This window comes from Piliocolobus tephrosceles, chromosome 1 (assembly GCF_002776525.5).
Source record: "Piliocolobus tephrosceles isolate RC106 chromosome 1, ASM277652v3, whole genome shotgun sequence".
In the NCBI taxonomy this organism is placed as follows: domain Eukaryota; kingdom Metazoa; phylum Chordata; class Mammalia; order Primates; family Cercopithecidae; genus Piliocolobus; species Piliocolobus tephrosceles.
In genome coordinates this window covers 30,162,072-30,176,194 of record NC_045434.1, presented here as the reverse complement: position 1 = coordinate 30,176,194, position 14,123 = coordinate 30,162,072, and the positions used below count along the sequence as shown (strand labels likewise).

The following is a 14,123-nucleotide window of genomic DNA, read 5'->3' as shown; positions in this document are numbered from 1 at the left end:
TTTTTTGGTAGAAACAGGGTCTGACTATATTGCCCCGGTTGGTCTTGAATTCCTGGGCTCAAGGGATTCTCCTGCCCTGGCATCCCAAAGTGTGGAAATTATAGGTGTGAGCCACCGTGCATGGTCTCGGGTTATTGTTTATAGTGAAAAGCTGTGCTTGGATTGGCAAAAGCTCACAAGGCAGCATGAGTGAAGTTAATTTGATGCCTGAAGTCTTGCTCACACTTTCCTTCCCACAAAATCCCTTTGGCTGCCAGGGATCCGGACCCAGTTGGCTCTTTTTTGAAGACAAAATATATGGGTTTCTCTCATGCTTCCTTTCTTGTGATTCCTCCTACTCTGGTATTCAAAAGTGAGAACAGTGAGGGATTTTACTACCATGACAATGCTTTTTTTCTCTTGTTTCTTTTTTTCTCCCTCTATAAATTTTTGGTTGTATTAACCAAGCTTCAGAATTTCTTTTAACTCACTCTGGAATAAAGATTATATAACAAGTACTTTATCTTTTCAATGTTCATTCTGTCTAGAAATACCATGTGGTATACATTTAACAGCTGCTTGTCAGATTTGAGTTTTATCAGTCAGAGGTTCAAACCAACTCCTTCCACCTGGTCTAATGCTTTTAAGCAGTCCCTCTTCATACCCTTTCAGGAGTATCTTAAACACTGGGAGTACATTCAGATATACTGGTGCCACCAAGTAGCCCACATGCCTTCATACTTCTCCTGAGTACCTGGAAAGTGGCTGTTGCCCCATCATATGGGTGGTATCTAATTGGGCAAATGAATACATTTTCTCCTTGTGTGGTCTTAGCCCTGGGAATTTTAAATCCAAGGCAGCAGGCAGTCAGATACCTCTTTGCTCTGGGTTACAGTGAACTGATTCTGATGCTTGAGAGGGATATCCCTGCAGACCTTTCTGGATCCCCAAACTTCAAACCACTCTATTGTACCCAGTGTCCCATAGAGAGTGAAATAAAGTTACACTGAAACATTTAGAAGCCATTTAGCCCTTGAAGAGACATTTCGTATGCAATTATAAGGAGAGGACAGCTTTATTGAGATGGAATTGTAGTAAGTAGACTAAGCTCATTTACTCATTAAACTCTTCTCTTTGGTAAGTGAACCTTATAGAAACCTCAAGAAAATGCAAAATGCTGCACATTTTGAACGTATTGATTCACTGGCCAGAAAACAGAGATGTTAATTTTGAGGGATCTCTATTGTACTGGCCTTTAAATGTTATTATGTACAGTATAAGAAACAATTGGAGAACTTGTTAAAATGTAAATTTTCAGGCCAATCTGATTCTGTAGGTATGGAGTAGAACCCAGGAATTTGCATAGTTTAATGGGCAGCCCTTCCACCTGTACCCTTTACACTTTGAGAAATATGGATTGGGTGCGTTGAAGTAGTCATGTCTTTAGCTATAGGGAAAGCAAGGAAACTAATAAACATTTTTTAGCTGTTGAGTCAGATAACGTTGAGCTATACAGCCAAAAAGAAACAAATAGTTCGGTAATCTTCTGGGAAGTTTTGTATGAAAAATTGTCCTTGCTCTAACCACTCTGGTTTGCAGGTGATCTCAAGATTTCATTACATAATCATGCAACATTTTTTTGCTTTCCCTTGCAGTCTTCACTGCACTCTATTAAGGCCTTTCCTTTTGTCTTTGTCACAGGTTTGTGTGTTCTTTCCCTCCCAAGACAAATGGCCTTGCAAAATGTTACTCAGCACATACAGGAGATAGTACAGAACACGATAACTTTATCTAAAGCAGAAAAAATTTTGACAAATGTTAATTGGACCTTAGTAGAAGATAAAACGAGGATCGAATACATTCCTGTGAGTTGATACCTGGCAAAAAGTAGTTTTCCTTTCCTTCCCTTGGTCTGCCTCGCTTGCTTTAGTCTATTGTTAAAGACCTGATTCTGCTAATTAAACGTCAGAAAACTGAGGGGAGATAGTTACTGGCTTTGCTATTTTGGTGAAATGAGTTTGAATTCTGTCTCTAAAGAGAAGGTCTTGGTTATCCAGCTTTATTTGCCAAATACCAGGAGAATGGATGTTTTTACGATCTGGCTGGTTGAGTGCCAATCAATGGCCTCTGCCAAGATAGTGTTTTTAATGGCTTAAGATACTGAGAATTCTCTCCTGGTAGGAGTGTTATAAAAAGCAGAAAACACGGGCTGATTTAGAGAGCAGTCAAACACATAGATAAGTTTAGAGAAGAATTTGGGATATAAATCTCCCCAAATGAATATTTCCTTTAGCACAATTAAAGGCAGCACTTCTTACATGAAAAAACATTACCCACGTTATACACAGCTCTTCATTCTAGCAATTCTGCTTTGAATTACTGGAATCTTTGTTGAGAGTAGCACTTGCCCGTTCCTAATCATTTTTACTTATTTTTAACTTTATCTCTTTATGTTTTAAAATGTCGTCTGGTACGTTTCAGTCTTCCCACGTTTCACATAAGGATATGAAGAAGGAATCCACAATAGATGAAGCTTTAATAGAAGAAGCCAGATTGCATGTAGCTACAATACAAATGGTTGGTGCTGTTCACATAATGTTTTAAAATTTCTTGTCTTGCAATGTCTTTAATCCTGGCGTATGATTTTCAGATGACTTGAAAACTTTTCTTCATCTTCTGACAGTCTGTTGATTGTTAAAATTAATGTGTGATTTGTTAAAGTCAAAAAATAAAAATTTCCTTCTTCCTGAGGCTTTAAGTTTAAGACACAAACCTTATTATCCTGTTTCTATGTCTGGCAAATTTTAGCAGTCACTTTTGAGGCCCTTAGAACAATGTTTGGTGCTATTTACATACCAGATAATTAAACATTTTCAAATATTTAAATTGCTTTTATAAATGTAACATATCTGAGTTCCATTTATACAAAATTCTCTCAAGTGCTAATATAGCTGTTAGAGAGACAATAAGCTAAAATAAATCTGATGAATCAAAAATTCTCTTGAAATGTTGTAATACTAATATTTAAATGTTCTAATATAAATATAGGAAGATTACCTGGTAAAATCAAGTTTACACCAGCTTATCAAATTATACATTTTAAACTGGAGTTATAATCAAATAGAACAAATTTTATTCAATATAAAATGTATATAAAATACTAATTATGCCCGGAATTCTTTTTTAGTTTCTTTTTAAAATTTATTGTTAATATTAAGAATTCCTAACATATGCAAAAATAGATAGACTAGTGTAATAAATCCTCATGTACCCATCACCCAACCTTAAAAACATGTGACCGATACCTGCTGCATCCTAAGCCCCATCTTTTGTATTAGTTTGAAACAAATCATACATGGCATATCATTTCATCTGTAAATATTTCAGTATATATCTTTAAATTTTAAAGTATTTTTAAAAACATAAAATACTAACATTATACTTAAACATGAATAATAATTCCTTAATAACATCAAATACCGAGTCAGTGGTAAGATTTCCAATTATCTCAAAAATGTGACAAATATTTATTTTTACAGTTTATATTTTCAAATTGAATTCCAGTAAAGTCCACACATTGCAGTGAACTGATATGTCCTTCAAATCTCTATTAACATACAAACTCCTTCTTTTTGTTTTCATTTTTTTCTGTTGAAGAATATATTTCTTCTTATTTATTTATTTATTTAGAGACAGAGTCTGGCTCTGTCATCCAGACTGGAGTGCAGTGGCACGATCTTGACTCACTGAAACCTCCACCTCCTGGGTTCAAGAGATTTTTGTGCCTCAGCCTCCCTAGTAGCTGGAATTACAAGTGCGTGCCACCATGCCCAGCTAATTTTTGTATTTTTAGTAGAGATGGGGTTTTGGCACCATGCCCAGCTAATTTTTGTATTTTTTAGTAGAGATGGGGTTTTGGCACGTTGGCCAGGTTGGTCTCAAACTCCCGGCCTCAAGTGATCTGCCCACCTCAGCCTCCCAAAGAACTGGGATTACAGGTGTTAGCCACTGCTCCCAGCTTGAAGAACATATTTCTTCTTAAGAAATTATTTTCATTCTTTTAAACATTTCTATACTTAGTTTAACATATTCTCAGAGTTTGAAAGGCTCTCGTCCACAGTAGGAAATTCCATATGGTCACAAATTCTTTGCAGAGCCTCCTGTTAAAAAGTGGTATCTTTATCCTACCCCTTGAATTTGGGCTGTTCTTGTGATTTGTTTTGAGCATAAAATATGGCAAAAGTGGCTTTGTGAACGTTCTGGAGCCTAGGCATTGAGAGGATTTGTAGCTTCTACCTTTTTTCCACTCTGAATGCCACCTTGAGACTGCCATGCAAAGAAGATGACCTAGCCTCTAAAGAATGAGAAGCCACCTAGAGGGAAACTGAGGCAAAAGGGCCAGTACCTAACTTCCAGACTTGTGGATGAGGCTGCCTCAAGTCAAGGGGTGGGGCAATAGACTCAACCTCTTAATAGTAAGACATACACAGAATTTGTGGCCATATTTACTGTTCCACAGTTTGCCCACTGGCCACAATATTTCTACCCCTCCTACATGTAAAACAGACTCACCCTTTTCCAAGAATCCAAAAAGCTACATCCTATTTGCTATCAGACTCAAAGTCCAGTATCTCATGATCTGCAATCCAGGTGAGAGGCTCCTTGGTTGCCTCTCCTGAAGTGTGACTCCTCTTGATCTAGAGACCTGTGAACTAAAAAGACAAGTTATCTGCCCCCCAGACACCCAGTATTCAGTGATGATCAACAGACACCACTGTTTAAGATGGGGAAGAATGGGATGGCTTAAGAAATTACTGGTCCATGGCAATTCTGAAATCCATCTGTGCACATATACCAATTCTCCTCATTCTTTCCATTTCCGTAGGAAATAATCCATGCTTGTAGCCAAGTGACTTTCTCAGTTTGATTTCTGCCTGTAGAAAACTGGGAGGTTTATATTCACTTAGAACTGTCTCTGTCCCTTTTTGTCCAATCTAGCACAATTACTGTAAAAACTGTTTGTTTTCAATGACTCTGGTTTAGTCCACCCCACTTCACAATTTCTTATCAGGTAGACTGTTGACTGTGTCAGACAATGCAGATATGAGTCTGAGGTGGCCTTTAGTCTTGTTGAGAAGGTAGACGAAGTTCAACCCTGAATCTTTGGGTGGTCTTAACAAAGGGCCTTCAGTCACACCCTCGATTTGATTTGGAAGCTGAGGCCATATTTTACTGGAAGCACCCTGGATTTGGTCTTTTTTTTTTTTTTTTTAACTATACTTTAAGTTCTAGGATACATGTGCACAAATGTGCAGGTTTGTTACATATGTATACATGTGCCATGTTGGTTTGCTGCACCCATTAACTCGTCATTTACATTAGGTATTTCTCCTAATGCTATCCCTCCTCTATCTCCTCACCCCATGACAGGCCCTGGTGTGTGATGTTCCCCACTGTGTCCAAGTGTTCTCATTGTTCAATTCTCACCTATGAGTGAGAACATGCAGTGTTTGGTTTTTTTGTCCTTGTGATAGTTTGTTGAAAATGATGGTTTCCAGCTTCATCCATGTCCATACAAAGGACATGAACTCATCATTTTTTATGGCTGCATAGTATTCCATGGTGTATATGTGCCACATTTCCTTAATCCAGTCTATCATTGATGGACATTTGGGTTGGTTCCAAGTCTTTGCTATACTGAATAGTGCCACAATAAACATAGCGTGCATGTGTCTTTATAGTAGCATGAGTTATAATGCTTGGGTATATACCCAGTAATGGGATTGCTGGATCAAATGGTATTTCTGGTTCTAGATCCTTGAGGAATCACCACACTGTCTTCAACAATGGTTGAAGACAGTTTACAGTTCCACCAACAGTGTAAGAGCATTCCTAATTCTCCACATCCTCTCCAGTACCTGTTATTTCCTGACTTTTTAATGATCATCATTCTAAGTGGTGGGAGATAGTATCTCATTGTGGTTTTGATTTGCATTTCTCTGATGAGCAGTGATGATGAGCATTTTTTCATGTGTCTGTTGGCTGCATAAATGTCTTCTTTAGAGAAGTGTCTGTTCATATCCTTTGCCCACTTTGTGATGGGGTTGTTTGATTTTTTTTCTTGTAAATTTGTTTAAGTTCTTTGTAGATTCTAGATATTAGCCCATTGTCAAATGGGTAGATTGCAAAAATTTTCTCCCATTCTGTAGGTTGCCTGTTCTCTCTGATGGTAGTTTCTTTTGCCATGCAGAAGCTCTTTAGTTTAATTAGATCCCATTTGTCTATTTTGGCTTTTGTTGCCATTGCTTTTGGTGTTTTGGTCATGAAGTCCTTGCCCGTGCCTATGTCCTGAATGGTATTGCCTAGGTTTCCTTCTGGGGTTTTTATGTTTTTTAGGTCTAATATTTAAGTCTTTAATCCATTTTGAATGAATTTTTGTACAAGGTGTAAGGAAGGGATCCAGTTTCAGCTTTCTACATATGGCTAGCCAGTTTTCCCAGCACCATTTATTAAATAGGGAATCCTTTCCCTATTTCTTGTTTTTGTCAGATTTGTCAAAGATCAGATGGTTGTAGATGTGTGGTGTTATTTCTGAGGGCTCTGTTCTGTTCCATTGGCCTATTCCTCTGTTTTGGTACCAGTACCATGCTGTTTTGGTTACTGTAGCCTTGTAGTATAGTTTGAAGTCAGGTAGTGTGATGCTTCCAGCTTTGTTCATTTTGCTTAGGATTGTCTTGGCAATGCGGGCTCTTTTTTGGTTCCATATGAACTTTAAAGTATTTTTTTCCAATTCTGGGAAGAAAGTCATTGGTACCTTGATGGGGATGGCATTGAATCTATAAATTACCTTGGGTAATATGGTGATTTTCACGATATTGATTCTTCCTATCCATGAGCATGGAATGTTCTTCCATTTGTTTGTGTCCTCTTTTATTTCGTTGAGCAGTGGTTTGTAGTTCTCCTTGAAGAGGTCCTTCACATAGCTTGTAAGTTGGATTCCTAGGTATTTTATTCTCTTTGTAGCAATTGTAAACGGGAGTTCACTCATGATTTGGCTCTGTTTCTCTGTTATTGGTGTATAGGAATGCTTGTGATTTTTGCACATTGATTTTGTATCCTGAGACTTCGCTGAAGTTGCTTAAAAGCTGAAGGAGATTTTGGGCTGAGATGATGGGGTTTTCTAAATATACAATCATGTCATCTGCAAACTGGGACAATTTGACTTCCTCTTTTCCTAATCAAATACCTGTTATTTCTTTCTCTTGCCTGATTGCCCTGGCCAGAACTTCCAACATTCTGTTGAATAGGAGTGGTGAGAGAGGGGATCCCTGTCGTGTGCCAGTTTTCAAAGGGAATGCCTCCAGTTTTTGCCCATTGAGTATGATACTGGCTGTGGGTTTGTCATGAATAGCTTTTATTATTTTGAGATACATTCCATCAATACCTCATTTTTTGAGAGTTTTTAGCATGTAGGGCTGTTGAATTTTGTTGAGGGTCTTTTCTGCATCTGTTGAGATAATCATGTGGTTTTTGTCTTTGGTTCTGTTATGTGATGGATTACATTTATTGATTTCCATGTGTTGAACCAGCCTTGCATTCCAGGGATGAAGCCACCTTGATCTTGGTGGATAAACTTTTTGATGTGCTGCTGGATTCAGTTTGCCAGTATTTTATTGAGGATTTTTACTTCGATGTTCATCAGGGATATTGGTCTAAAATTCTCTTTTTTTTGTTGTGTCTCTGCCAGGCTTTGGTATCAGGATGATTCTGGCCTCATAAAATGAGTTAGGGAGGATTCTCTCTTTTTCTCTTGATTGGAATAGTTTCAGAAGGAATGTTACCAGATGCTCTTTGTACCTCTGGTAGAATTCGACTATGAATCTGGTTTTGGACTTTTGTTGGTTGGTAGGCTATTAATTATTGCCTGAATGTCAGATCCTGTTATTGGTCTATTCAGCAATTCAACTTCTTTTTGGTTTAGTCTTGGGAGGGTGTAGGTGTCCAGGAATTTATCCATTTCTTCTAGATTTTCTAGTTTATTTGCATAGGGGTGTTTATAGTATTCTCTGATGGTAGTTTGTATTTCTGTGGGATCAGTGCTGATATCACCTTTATCATTTTTTATTGTGACTATTTGATTCTTCTCTTTTTTCTTCTTTATTAGTCTTGCTAGTGGTCTATCAATTTTGTTGATCTTTTAAAAAAAACAGCTCCTGGATTCATTGATTTTTTGAAGGTTTTTTTATTATCTCTATCTCCTTCAGTTCTGCTCTGACCTTAGTTATTTCTTGCTTTCTACTAGCTTTTGAATGTGTTTGCTCTTGTTTCTCCATTTCTTTTAATTATGATGTTAGGGTGTTGATTTTAGATCTTTCCTGCCTTCTCTTGTGGGCATTTAGTGCTATAAATTTTCCTCTATGCACTGCTTTAAATGTGTCCCAGAGATTCTGGCATGTTGTGTCTTTGTTCTCATTGGTTTCAAAGAACATCTTTATTTCTGCCTTCATTTTTAAAATTTACCCAGTAGACATTCAGGAGCTGGTTATTCAGTTTCCATGTCGTTGTGCAGTTTTGAGTGAGTTTCTTAATCCTGAGTTCTAATTTGATTGCACTGTGGTCTGAGAGACAGTTTGTTGTGATTTCTGTTCTTTTACATTTGCTGAGGAGTGCTTTACTTTCAACTATGTGGTCAATTTTGGAATAAGTGTGATGTGGTGCTATGAAGAATGTATATTCTGGTGATTTGGGGTGGAGAGTTCTGTAGATGTCTATTAGGTCCGCTTGGTGCAGAACTAAGTTCAAGTCCTGGATATCCTTGTTAACCATCTGTCTTGTTGATCTGTCTAATATTGACAGTGGAGTGTTAAAGTCTCCCATTATTATTGTGTGGGATTCTAAGTCTCTTTGTAGGTCTCTGAGGACTTGCTTTATGAATCTGCTGCTCCTGTATTGGGTGCATATATATTTAGGATAATTAGCTCTTCTTGTTGAATTGATCCCTTTACCATTATGTAATGGCCTTCTTTGTCTCTTTTGATCTTTGTTGGTTTAAAGTCTGTTTTATCAGGGACTAGTATTGCAACCCCTGTTTTTTGTTTTTGTTTTTTGCTTCCCATTTGCTTGGTAGATCTTCCTCCATCCCTTTATTTTGAGTGTATGTGTGTCTCTGCATATGAGATGGGTCTCCTGAATATAGCACACCATTGGGTCTTGACTCTTTATCCAATTTGCCAGTCTGTGTCTTTTAATTGGGGCATTTAGCCCACTTACTTTTAAGGTTAATATTGTTATATGTGAATTCGATTCTGTCATTATGATGTTAGTCAGTTATTTTGCCCGTTAGTTGATGCAGTTTCTTCTCAGCAGTGATGCTGTTTACAATTTGGCATGTTTTGGTCTTTACTTTTAGATCTTTGCCAGCTGGAGAAACCACAGATGAGAAACACGTTTAGTTTCCAACTTGGCAAATCATGGCTTCTATATTTTCTCTAAGTTTTGCTTTAAGACTGAACTATTTCTCTTTGGTTTATCCCAGTCTCTTTCTCTATCTTGTTATATGAAGCTAAAAAAAGCAGTACTTTTAATATTACTGGAATATTAGAAATCTAAGAATCTTCTTAGCAGATTCATGAGGTACATTTTCTGTCTTCCACGTTGCCTCAGGTGACCGCCTCGTCAGTGGTACTGCCTTTTGGTAGCATGGCTGCCTCCCTCCAGTCTCCTGCTGTAGTTTCCCCACTGCTCTTCCAGCTTCCACTAACAGTCTTCTCACTGCCCCCCTACCTCTGCTCACCACCCAGTTCCAAAGCTAATGCAGTGTGTTTTAATTTCTGAAGGCTCTCCACAATTGATACTGATTTTTCCTGTTTTAGTCAGCTTCTGCTGTTTAACTAACCAACCCAGAACTTGGTGGCTTAAAACAATGATTTATTATTTCTGACGGTGGGTGTTGGCAGTCCGGGTGATTCTACTCTTGGTCTCATTTTGGATCACTCATATGCCTGTAGTCATTTCCTAGATCGGCTATGGTCAGAGGGTTTGGCAGCTGATGCTAGTTGTCTTCCAGGGTGCTTTGTTTCTCCCCTCGATGGCCTGTTCTCTATAGTTGGCTGGACTGGGCTTCTTCACAGCATGGTCTCTGGGTTTCAACAGGGTGAGAGGGAAAGCCACAAAGCCTCTTAAGTTCCAGGCTCTGGAGCCTGAACAATGTCATTTTTACCCCCATTTTATTAGTTAAAGCAAATAACAAAGCCCGCCCAGAGTCAATGAGTAGAAAAGTAGATTACACCTCTTAATGGGGAAACAGTGATGCCAATTGCAAAGCGGGCATGGACACAGGGAGGCATGACACACTGCAGTCATTGTTATAATGACCTACCACATTCACTTTTTAAAACCAACAGTCCCATGGAAGGACTTGCTTCATGCTATTTTTGAATAGCTTTCCTAACAGTACCTTCTACTCTGGCATTCTTCCTGTGTTTGTTACCCCTTTCCTTTTCAGTCTCCTCTATGAACTCTTTTTAACCCTTTAATATTGGTGCACCTCAGGACAATTAACTCTGTCCACTGTTCTTACTTTATAGTCTCTCCTTCTTTATTCCCAGCTAGGCTCATGAATTTAACACTATGCATAGATGCTCTACAAATCTATAATCTTCCTTCCACACCTTTCAACACCAGCTCTTTAGACTCATGAATCCAGTAGTGGCTAGACAGCTTCTCCTTTCACTCTACCTCAAATCCATATTGAACTCATCCCAAGCCTACTGTTATATTCCAAGTGTTAGTGAATTAGACCTTTGGTTGCTGGAGTCAGTCCTCTTCCTCTATCCTTCTCCAAGCTCTATCAATCTTACCTTCTAAATATTTGTCAAATACACCCCTTTCTGTCCTCATGAATCTTAATTTAGGCTATCATAATCTCTTGTCCAGACGGTAACCTTCAACTGGTCCACTTACCTCCAATATTTCCATTCTCAAGTTATAGTGACTTACTAAAAGACATGTGACTATACCTCCTTCCTGCTTAAAACCCTAAATGACTCCTCAGTGCCTACATTTTCCATTGTGAGTTCCAAAGAACACTTATTCCATGGGATGCTAATAGAAACTGCATGAAAAATGAAATTTCCATGCTCAAATTACTTTGGGAAATGGTGGCTTAAATAAAGTTAAATGAGTTTCTTTTAGAACTTCTTGTAGAACTTCTCAGAATTTTTAATATGCTAATATACATTGAGCTTCTCCAAGGGGGACTATTGAGTGCAACATTTCCTTACCCTTTCCCCTGCCCTGCATAGTTTTTCAGGGATTGGAATTGAAGGAGTATCTCACAGAATGAGTATATCACATTCCAAGAAAAGTTTACCTATGAAATTAAGTCAAAGTGCAATATACAAGGTATTTTAAAATCTGGCCTCTGACTGTTTCTCTGACTGATGCTGTGCCCCACAACTTGTCTTTTACCACACTCAGCATACTGTTTCTCACCTCTGTACATGCACCAGAGATGCCACCCTCTGCCCACCTCTTTCTTCAGTCTGCTCGCCCCACCACCGTTCTTCATCTGGATAATTGTACTTCTCCTTAAAACTCAATTGAGGTATCATCTTCTCCAAGAAACTCTCTCTGATCCCATCTCCACATCAAGTTTGATTAACACCCTGTGCTGAATGTTATCCCCTTAATTTCTTGCTTTATCATATATGCATCTAACTTTTCCCCTGCCCCACTAGATTGTGAACCCCTTAAAGCCTTGGATTATACCTCCATTGACCTAAAACAGGGCTTGGAACAGAGTAGGCATTTAATAAACATTTGTTCAAAGGATGAATGAATAAATAAACAATCCATCATATTAGTAAATCATAATTTTCTTGATCCAGGCCTACTTCTTGATGGGCAGGCCTGGAAACACTACAAGTGTAAATACTAGAGGTAGGCCTCAGGACTGAGCTTCTGGGACATACTTTTCTCATAGTGGATATCCTACCAGGGCCATCACAGAGGCTTGCAATGTGGAGAAATCCGCTAAGTGCTCCGGTAGCCCTCAGAGTAGCGAGAGCCTGGCCATTGCCCCATACCCTTTGGAAGGCAGCTTCAGAATTTGCATATCCTTTATCAAAGCTGTTACTGGTGGATCATTTTTCTATCTTCTGGAAAAGGAGCTAATGAGTGAATGAGAATTGTCTTGAGATATAAGTGGCGTGAATTCTCTCCTTTCCTGAAATGACTATCATCCCTCGAATTTTAAGACTTGAGAAAACATGTTAAATTCAGTAGTGGTTGGAGCCAACATTTCTAAACAATGGATAGGCAAAGTATATGGTCAGTATGTGAGGAAATGTAGGCATCAGTTCCAGGAGGTAACGCTAACCTCTGAATGTAATGTCAGTGTCATGTAGAAGCTATAATTTTTCTGCTATTTTAGGAGGAGGATTGACACAATAATACAGCCTATCTTTTTCTTTTGATGGTTCCATGTGGCACTGAAATGATTAGTTACACTTAGAATTAATATTTTGCATGCTCTATTCTGCTACAGAAAGATGATGCTACTGATGTTATTTGTATTACTGAAGTAAACTCTTTGAGTTGTGTATATATATGTGTGTGTGTGTATACATACATATATATATATATATATATATATTTTTTTTTTTTTTTTTGAAATGGAGTGTCACTCTGTTGCCCAGGCTGGAGTGCAATAGCGTGATCTCGGCTCACCGCAACCTCCGCCTCCTGGGTTCAAGCGATTCTCCTGCCTTAGCCTCCTGAGTAGCTGGGATTACAGGCATGTGCCACCATGTCTGGCTAATTTTGTATTTTTAGTAGAGATGGGGGGTTTCACCATGTTGCCCAGACTGGTCTTGAACGCCTGGAGTCAAGTGATCCCCCGCCTCGACCTCCCAAAGTGAGCCACCATGCCTGACTGAGTGGTATACATTTTGAGTCTCTAGAAAGCTAAGACCCTTTTTATCTCTTGTAACATTCAGGACTGTGCTTTATAAAAATGAGTATTCTGTAAACATTTGCATTGAATGAAATTTATTTCCTACTATATAATTTTTTGTAATAGCATATTTTGATATATTGAGTTCAGTAATAATAGTGTGGGCTATGTAAGGGTTAAAAAGAATACATTCCATTTATGTCTTAATCTTTTGTTTTCTTCATTCAATGTATGTTTAGAGTAGCTTTGAAAAACAGCGTAACAATGGAATTCTTGAAATAGAGGCAGCCTGGATATTAATTGGCGCGGCAAAATGCTATTACTCCATCCAGGGAAAGTAAGGGTAACAATTCTTTAATTGATATTCCAAAATTGAATGGCTATATGATGAAGAATGAATAAAATGAGAATTAAATGTCCAGATTGATCAATCTATTATTTCACATATCTATATCTATCCATCTTCTGTCTGTTCATCTGTCTGTCTTTCCATCCATCTATCCATCTACTTTTTATTTTGTTTATTTTTTTTTCCCCTGAAGTTTTATAACCTTGGTGACATTAGGGGAGTCTGGAGAAAGATTGGACTATCATGTAATTAGATAAGACTAGGGAATCCATGAAAGGGAACTTACATAACTTCAATTACTATTATAATTATTTTGCCTTTATATTATCTTCACTTTAAATTGCCAGTCAGAGGAGGTTCAGAAGCCTGGAGGCTGCCATTAGACTGCTCCCTGGGGTGGAGCAGGCTCTGGAAGAATTGACTCAACTGCTGGTGCTGACAAGTGCAATTAAGTCTGGTGGGAAAAGCTCAGTATCTTAGAGATATAACAACATCTGGTTACAGTCCTGGCAAACATTAGATAATAGATGATCTAACACAAAGCTGTGGGGCAATAATAATAGGAGATCCTGGCTAGGTGATAGATAACATTTCAGCAGCCAGGTAATCTATTTGGAAGATTGTTATCAGTTCCTGGAATAAAGTTTAGGACAGTTAGAGCCCTCAGGACCGTGGAGAGGGTTGAGCCAGACCAGCATGACAAAGGAAAGCTTGATTCCAAACTCCAAAGAAATGGTCTAGAGAAGCTTTACTTATGTTCAACCTCTGGTCAGGAACAGAGGCAGCAGGGGTCTCATGCTAAAACTACTAGTGTACCATGACCATGGATGGATAGGTAGA

The 14,123-nt window shown here is 38.3% G+C and overlaps 1 protein-coding gene across 1 annotated transcript in view; it reads left to right on the top strand.

The window, feature by feature from the left end:
- SLC9C2 (solute carrier family 9 member C2 (putative)) overlaps window positions 1–14,123 on the top strand; it is a 100,502-nt gene that overhangs the window by 53,253 nt on the left and 33,126 nt on the right. Inside the window, exons 11-13 of the mRNA XM_023207043.1 lie at window positions 1,681–1,844; window positions 2,461–2,556; window positions 13,174–13,271. Of these exons, the coding sequence (XP_023062811.1) occupies window positions 1,681–1,844; window positions 2,461–2,556; window positions 13,174–13,271 (358 nt within the window). The remainder of the gene's footprint in view (window positions 1–1,680; window positions 1,845–2,460; window positions 2,557–13,173; window positions 13,272–14,123) is intronic.